Consider the following 8,501-nt stretch of genomic DNA (forward strand, 5'->3'; position numbering starts at 1 on the left):
GGAGGGAGGGAAGGAAGGAAGGAAGGAGGGAAGGAAGGAAGGAGGGAAGGAAGGAAGGAAGGGAAAAGAAAAGAGAAAGAGAAAAGCAATGAGTCAAAACGTGGAGGTGAGCTGAGTGGGAGCTCAGGAAGTGCCTCTGCAGCACCGAGGTCTGGACGGCCCTGCCAGGCCTTCCTCGCTCTCTGACCCATCCTGTTGCCTGCCACAGACAGATTCACAGTGAAGACACCTCGCTTCCGAGACCCTGATCTGAGCCAGAAGCCCCGGTTCCTGGTGGGCCTTCGGACCCACCTGGTGCCTCGGGGCTGTGAGTGCCACATGACGTGTGCAGTTCAGGGCTCCCCTCGGCCCCACGTCACCTGGTTCAAGAACGACCAGAGCCTGGAAGGACACAAGGCAGTCTACAGCACTGACATGCTGGGCGTGTGCTCCCTGGTCATCCCCTGCGTGTCCCCTGAGGACGGGGGCCAGTACAAGGCGGTGGCCGAGAACCCGCTGGGCCAGGCTGTCAGCACCGCCACCCTCATTGTCACAGGTACTGGTGGCTGTCCTAGAGTGGGCTGAACTAGTGTGTGTGTGTGGGGGGGGAGGGAGCCAGAAGAGAGGCTGGCTGTCCTGCACCTTGTGGAGTGATTCAGCCGGCGTCAGAGCAGCGCCCTCTGCTGGGCACAGTGTGCGTCTGCTGTTGAGCCTGGCAGTCACATCTTGCTGTACCTGTTCATAACAGCCACTGGGATCCGATGAGCCGCAGCTCCTGCATGGCTATGTGCCGCCCTCCCAGCCCAGCCTTCTACAGGCCTCAGGATGGGAGATGAATGGCTTCTTCCATATTCTGTCATAAACATGCATGCCCACAGAAACTGGGTAGATGGCTCAGTAGAATAAGTGCTTGCCTGGCAAGTGCAAGGGTCTGAGTTCAATCCCCAGTTCTAAAAAAAAAAAAAAAAAAAAAATGCCCACGCATGGAAGTTTAGTGCCTGGAAGCCAAGCCGGTGGGCTCCTTTTCAGTAAGGGAAGTAATGTAAGTGGTTATCAAAATATATGGTGAATGTAAAATTAAAAATGTTATTATGGTAAGAGACACATTCCCAGGAATCCCCTTTAGAATTTTCCCTGCACTCCTAACCTGTCTATCCCTCCATTCTTCCCCCTCCCCCCTCCTGTGAAGCGGTTCTGCAAGTCCTTTATCATGAGTATCTTTATGAGCTGATCAAAAAGATGGTAAATAGCATTGCTGAGGCCAGCTCACAAAAAGACAGGCTTGTAAGAACACTGTGCAGTCTCCTCATCTACCTTATTCATCAGATCTGGCACCCCATGACTTCTTGTTTCTCCCCAATGTCAAAATGACCATGAAACGTAAACATTTTGGATCAAATTGGGACACTAAGGCAGTCCTGATAGCTCAACTAAAGACATTCACCAAAGAGGATTTCCAGAACCGCTTCAGGACCTGGAAAGAATTATGAAAGAAAATATGTTAGAAGTGAAGGGGAAGATTATTATTGTATTAATTTTTAAAAAATTAAACATTCACATACTTCTTGGTCATTCCTGGTACACATAGCCCTGGAAAGAATCAGGCATCTAGGGGCAGTTATTATTGCTACAGGGGATGTGGAGGGACTTTGCCCAAACTCAGGGAAAATGTGGTGACTCTGGATTTGAGCCCATACCCCTGATACCGAGCCCACAGGGCTAAGCCTGAGCCATAGCACCTTCACCATGGGACAGGCATGGGAGCACAGCCACCCCTAGCTGTCCTTTCTAGACCACCTGTAATATTCCATGTCTTGCAGAACCAAGCTCCTAGCCCTGCCTTACCTGAGATGGCCCTGCCTGGACCCATGGCCTCAGAAAGGATGACAGATCTGTGTAGCTTCACCCCTGGCACTGATGCCAGCCAGGGGAACCAGCCCCAAAGGACAGAGGCTATGCCCAGCAGTACAGGAAGACAGCGGTGATGGTGTTTCTAGAAGCTTTGCCTGGAGGACATGGAGGCCTTGGGGAAGAAGAAGGGGGACAAGGTGGCCCAAGCCAAGCCACTGCACAGGATGGCCATACACTCCCAGGCCCTGGCCACACGGATTTCTTTCTTCTGTGGGAGGAAGTCAGGCCCCTGTTTGCTAGGCCACTTGAAGGGAGGGCAAGGACCGCAGAGCCTGCTGTGACCATGGGGACAGAAAACAAAGAAGATCAAAAGACCTGGCATCCAGGGCATGGAGGATGTGTGTATGCGGGCCACTCTCTGTATTTTCCTTCATTAAAGCATCAGATTCAGAAAGGCCAGTCCTTTGCAGATTACCTTGGGCTTGGTGTGTTGGGACAGATCCCATATGAGGTTTCTGCTGAGAAGCTGGGTGGGCTATGACTGAGGGAAGAATGGCGTCATAGTCAGGCCTTCTTGCAGTCCAGGCTGCAGGGCAGATTGCAAGGCAGGAAGCTAAGAAAGCTTAGAGGCTCAGTGTATCAGAGGCCTCCCCTCATCCGGGCTCCTGCCTTCTGAATGCCACTGCCCTGCAGAAATCCTGAGAGCAGCAGGGCTAGAGGCTTCCCCAGGTGTCACAGGTTTGGTTGCCTAGGACTGCCATTTGCCTGTCCTCTGGGGACCAGAAACAGTCTGGGCTGGGAGAATCTCACTAGAAAACTTTTCTGTGGACCCCTGCCACAGGGGACGAACGACACCAATGTGTCCATGAAGACGTGGTTGCCACTTAACACTCTGTGGGGCCTCCTAACCTTTTCTGCAGCCACACCACCACGAGGCGCATCTGTTACACCCACCATCACCTCCAGAACACTTAATTCCCTTCATTCTCAGGGTGTGGCCCCTACACCTCCAGGGTTCTCAGGAAATGTTCTGGAGTTTGCAGAGGCCAGAGAAAGAAAGGCCCTGGGGGAGGCTAAGCCCACCCTTATCTAAGATGTCAGCTCCTAATTCTAATAGGCCACCTTGCATCTGCTGTTCATTCCTTTTACTAGGACCCAGACTCACAGAAAGCAGTCTTGGTCAAATGCCGAAGGGAAACATTTCTATGCAGAGTGAATCTTCAAGGGTGTGTGTGTGTGTGTGTGTGTGTGTGTGTGTGTGTGTGTGTTTACCTTGTGAAGCAACAACAGCTACGTATTCAGAGTTCTAGCGCTAGGAAACTGGAACAATAGGAAGCCATGGTCCGTTTTGGACAAAATCAGCAAAGGCCTTTATTAAAATAAATCCCCTCAGGCAAGTAGGTGTATGTCCCTGGGCTGGGCTTGAGTTCCTCTGTAACTGGGCTAGAATATGGAGACGAAAGGTACATCCCAACATTCCGGCATAAGCCTTTGCCAGCCAAATACACGGAATCTGAGCATGACTTTAAAGGTTGGAAGACAGTTCCTGCTGCTAACAGTGTGTTCCCCACGAAGCTCTTTAACCTATTAACACCTGCTTTCTCACTTACAAGTTAAGAGTTGCCTGACCCATGGTCACAGGGGTTCTTTTTCTAAGTTTTATCCTTTTAATTCTTACACTAACTGTATCCATTTTTAGTTAATTTTTGTTTGCCATAAGAGATAAAAGTTCACAGTTTTTGCTTTCATCTTGAATATCCACTTGGCCCAGCATCATATAAAAAAGGGTTTTCCTTTTTCTCTTTAATTACCTTGAAATGTTTGTTGAAAATTAATCAACCATTTATCTATGAATGCACTTGGGACATTTTATTCCTTATTCATTTTCTATCATCTGGGAAGGGTTGTATAAAATTAATATTGTACCTCCCTTAAATGTTTGGAAGATATTATCAACAGAGTCACTGGATCTAGAGTTGTCTCTGTGGAAAAGATTTGGTCACAAATTCAGTTTTTTCAATAGCTACAGAAGGTAATCCAAGCCACAAATATCTTCTTAAATGATCTCTGATAATTTATGACTTTCAGAGTTTGTCCATCTCACCTAAATTGTTGAATTAATTTGGATAACGTTGTTTATAATATTCCTCCACAATCCTTTCACTGTTTTTAGGGTCTGTAGTGATATCACCTCTTTGATCCTTGAGCTTTCTAACTTCTGTCTTTCATATTTAATCACTTTGACTACAGGTTTATCTTTTTTATCAATCTTTTAAAAGAACTAGCTCTTGGGTGCCGGGGAGATGGCTCAGTAGGATAAGTGCTTGACTGGCAGATGCAAGGATCTGAGTTCAATCCCCGGTTCTGCAAAAAAAAAAAAAAAAAAAAAAAAGAACTAGCTCTTGGTTTCAATGATTTTCTCTACTGTGTTTCTGCTTTCAATTTCATTGGTTTTTGCTCGTGTGTGTGTGTGTGTGTGTGTGTGTGTGTGTGTGTGTGCAGGGTCTCACTATGCAGCTCAGACTCATAGTGATCCTCCTGTCTCAGCTTCTCCAGTGCTGGGATTATAAGCATGCACCACCATGCCAGGGTTCCAGGGCTAGCATACCGGGGATCAAACTCAGGCCTTACACTTGCCAAGCAGGCACTTAGACCACTGAGCGATCTCCCCAGCCCTGCTTCCATTAGTTTTAATTTGCTGTTTTCTCCTCTATGTTATTAAGACAAAGGTTTAGATCATTAATTTTAAACCTTTATTTCTTTTTTTTTCTTTTTTAATATAAGCATTTAGTACTATGAATTTTCCTTGAAACACTATTTTAGCTACATCTCACATATTTTTATATGCATTTTCAATTTTTATTCTGCTCAAGATATTTTCTAATTCATGTTATTTTTTTCTTTTACCTGTGGGTTGCTTAGAATTATGCTTATAAATATTGAAGTAGATATGATTTTTCAGATATTCCTTGTTGATTTGTAGTTAAATTCTATTGTGGCTTGTGAAAAACGCGTTTATGATTTTTTTTTTATATAACAGCATTTAATTCTATCACATTCCCATCAACCATCAAAGGCAGTAAATGACAATTATATTGGCCGCTTCCACTGGTTGGCAGGAGGCTCCTCCACTAGCGGCTCCCATGGTTTCCACTGCATCATTTTCCTTGCCAGATTTAGTTCACTTTCAGCCTGAAGAATCACCTCTTCTACTTGGCCAAGTTGAAGTCTGTCTTCTAATTTTTTAACATCTGGTTCCGCTTTCACTATAGCCAGCCTCTCATTTGTAATTTGTTCTGTGTATTTTCTATATGCAGCACTTTTAGAAATTTGATCAAGAACATCAAGAATCTTTGTGTACAATATTCTTAACCTCTCGTGCGGCGTCCCGCACACGGCCAACCCCATGAGGCCAGTGGTCTTCTCCAGCTCACCCGCGATGACAGCGCATTTATGATTTTAATACTTCCAAAAGGAAACCTGTTTCATGGTCCAAAGAACTTATTATCTTTTTTTGGCAGAACTAGGAATTGAACTCAGGCCCTTGCACTTGCCAGGAAAGCACTTACTCTACTGAATTAGCTCCCTGGCCAAAGGCTTATTATCTTATATAATGTTCTTTCTGCTGTTATGGGGAGTGTTCCATAGAGGCTAATGGGGCAGATGGGTTAATAGCATTGTATGAGTCTTCCATATCCTTGCTTATTTTCTTTCTAGCCACAAAGAAACACAAATCTGGATATAAATACATTGACATCAAATAAGACGAGCATCAAGTCAGGCATGTTGGCACCCGCCTGTAATCCCAGCACTCAGGAAGCCGAGGTAGGAGACTCACCGTGAGTGCAAGGCCAGCTTGGGCTGCAAAGTGAGTTCAAAACCAGTCTGAACTGCATGGCAAAATCCTATCTCCAAAAGACAAATACAAAACCAAAGAGTTTAAAATATTTATTTCACCAGAAAAAGTTAATAATTCTGAGCTGACATACAGCTAAAAATATTGTTCCAAAATGCCAAAAGCACAACTTCACAGAATTATAAAAGAAATCAACAAGTAAGCTCTGCCTCGGTAGTTAATATATCAAATAGGAAAAGAATGATAACAAGTGTGTAGAAGACGAGACTGCACAGCGAATGAACTTGAGCTAGTAGACATCAACCACTGTGCTCCACCCCCAGAGGACAGACTTCTCTTGAAGCACACATAACACATTTATAGCACTTGCCAGAGATGAGATCATAAAGGTATCCTGAAAAGTTTCAAATGAGGGCCAGGGAGATAGCTCAGCAGCATAAGTGCCTGCCTGGCAAATGCAATGTCCCAAGTTCAATCCCTGATACAAAAAAATAAAAAGTTTCAAGTGATAGTTTCAAGTGATTAGTGTCACATAGATTATACTGTTTGATCACAAAAGTCTGTCCTCTGGGGGTGGAGCACAGTGGTTGATGTCTACTAGCTCAAGTTCATTCGCTGTGCAGTCTCGTCTTCTACACACTTGTTATCATTCAGAAATCAATAATGAAAGACGAATCAGAAAAAAGTGCTTATGTCTGGAATTTTTGAAGAACACCTTTAATCAACTATGCAAGGAAAAGCATAATGGAAAAAAAGAAAATATTTAGAACTGAATGATAATTTTTAATTGTTTTTCAAAAATTATAGAATAAAAAAATCAAGCTGTAGAAAAAAATGTACACTCATATGTTTCTTCTGAAAAAAGAAAACTAAAATTAATATTGACATTCTGAGAATCTATATCAGACACACTGTCCCACCTGCCACAGGTAAGTAGTTAAGAATGATTAGGTGAGTCTGACCATTGAAACATGGCAGAAGTAACAGACAGTACTTCCTCCCCCCATTGGGGGGAAGTGAAGGTTAAACAAGGTCGTGGAAGTGAGGACCTCCTGACAGTGCTGGTGCCCTTATTTGAAGAGATACCAGCAAGCTTGCTCCCTCCTTCCTTGTGTGCACACCAGGGATTCGCCAGGCGAGCACACAGGAAAGGCGGCCTTCTGCAAGCCCAGGAGAACTGTCCCCAGGAACCCATTTGGTCAGGACCTTGGCCTTGGCCTTCCCAACCTTGATGAGAATTCCGCCACCCAAGTCTATGATATTTTGCTATGGCCACTGAGCTGACTGAAATACCCTTCAATTGATTAAATGAGTGCAGTCTGACCCAGATATTAGAATCACAAAGGTAGGACAAAGAGGACATTGGAGAGCTTCCAGCTACCCTGCTCTGGCAGGACCAGCCTGTCCAAGCCCAGGTGCAGCATGGGTGAGACCCTCTTACACCCCCTTGGGACCCCCACCACCCCTCTGCAGCATCCCCACACCCAGCCCATCCAGTGAGAATTTCTGCCACATTCGGAGGACCCCCAGATCCAGCCCTAGTCCAGGCCCTGTGAGTGTATGGGAGAGCTGGCTCTCCCTCCTACTCCACCTTGTCCCCTCCAGATTCAGCTCAGGCCTGGCATACAGGTCTTGGGTGAAACCCTGCAGATGCAATCCCTGCAGAGAGAGTAGGGAACCAAGCAACCCAGCTAGTCCAGGAGCAGAACATTTGCCAGAGGGGCACAATAGGATCTACTTCCAAGGGCGGCAGCAGGAAGGAGCTGAACACAGCAGCCAGACCCAAGCCAGGCACAGCTGGATAAATCCAAACTTTATAGATCTGCACCTGAATTTCAGTAGGTGTTAAGGTTATAACTGCACCAAAGCTCTACAACAAAGGTCAGAAGACAGTGCCACACAAAATAACAACAAGAAGGAGCAAAATGCAATCTCAGACCCCAAGCTCACCCATAACAAGTGTAGAGGACACTAACACAGAACAAATTGGGAATCACACAGCTGAAAGCAATGAATCAACAGCTTTGAAATAAAGAAACAGCAGCAGAAAGGTATGGAGGATGTCAGATTGGAAATGAAAAAAGAAATCCCTGAATTAATAGCATCTGCAGTAAAGAATCAAATGCAGAAAATATGGAGGAAACCCGTTGCCCACCCAGAACAAGTGCAGAGGACACTAGCTCAGCTCAAATGCATGAATTAATAGTGTCGATAGTAAATAAGCAACAGCAGAAAGTTATAGAGGAACTCAGAGCAGAATTCCTTTCTGAAATAAAAAAAGAATTCTCTGAACTCATAACATCTGAAGTAAAGAATCAACTACAGAAACTTAAGGAAGAAACCCAACATGAAGAAAACACTGCAGTGAAAGAATTAATAACTGCTTCTAAAGAAGACATTAATTTAAAAAAAATAGAGGAGATTAGAAAAATGATGGATTCCTTGAATGAGAAATACAGGAAAGGAATAGATCGCATGAAGCAGAGTCAAAGAGATATAGAGGAAATTAAAATCTCAATCACAAGCTTGCAAAACGATTTGAGTGAAAGTGAAGACAGAGTTTTAGATCTTGAAGATGCTTGGTGCAGCTAGTGAAAAGGTAAGAAAAGATCTCTTAAAAACAACTAGGATGCAGGAAAAAATAATTCATCACTTGCAAGACGATACAAAGATGAACAATGTGAGGCTAATAGGTATCAATGAGAAAGAAGGAGTCAATACAAATGACATTTAAAAAATATGGGCAGAAGTAATAGCAGAAAACTTCCCAAATATGAGGAAACAATCTGACATTCAGGTAACTGAAGCATATAGA

At 44.5% G+C, this 8,501-nt stretch overlaps 1 protein-coding gene and 1 pseudogene across 1 annotated transcript in view; one reads left to right on the plus strand and one right to left on the minus strand.

Moving 5' to 3' along the window:
• The window catches only part of Igfn1 (immunoglobulin-like and fibronectin type III domain containing 1), a 30,136-nt gene extending 27,870 nt beyond the window's left edge, over positions 1-2,266 (plus strand). Inside the window, exons 24-25 of the mRNA XM_023707868.1 lie at positions 209-535; positions 1,800-2,266. Coding sequence (XP_023563636.1) covers positions 209-535; positions 1,800-1,813 — 341 coding nt within the window. The 3' untranslated portion in view covers positions 1,814-2,266. The remainder of the gene's footprint in view (positions 1-208; positions 536-1,799) is intronic.
• Positions 2,267-4,893: 2,627 nt separating this feature from the next.
• LOC101561320 lies at positions 4,894-5,277 on the minus strand (annotated as a pseudogene).
• Positions 5,278-8,501: the final 3,224 nt, after the last annotated feature.

This window comes from Octodon degus, unplaced genomic scaffold, assembly GCF_000260255.1.
Source record: "Octodon degus isolate 3935 unplaced genomic scaffold, OctDeg1.0 scaffold00009, whole genome shotgun sequence".
Taxonomy (NCBI): domain Eukaryota; kingdom Metazoa; phylum Chordata; class Mammalia; order Rodentia; family Octodontidae; genus Octodon; species Octodon degus.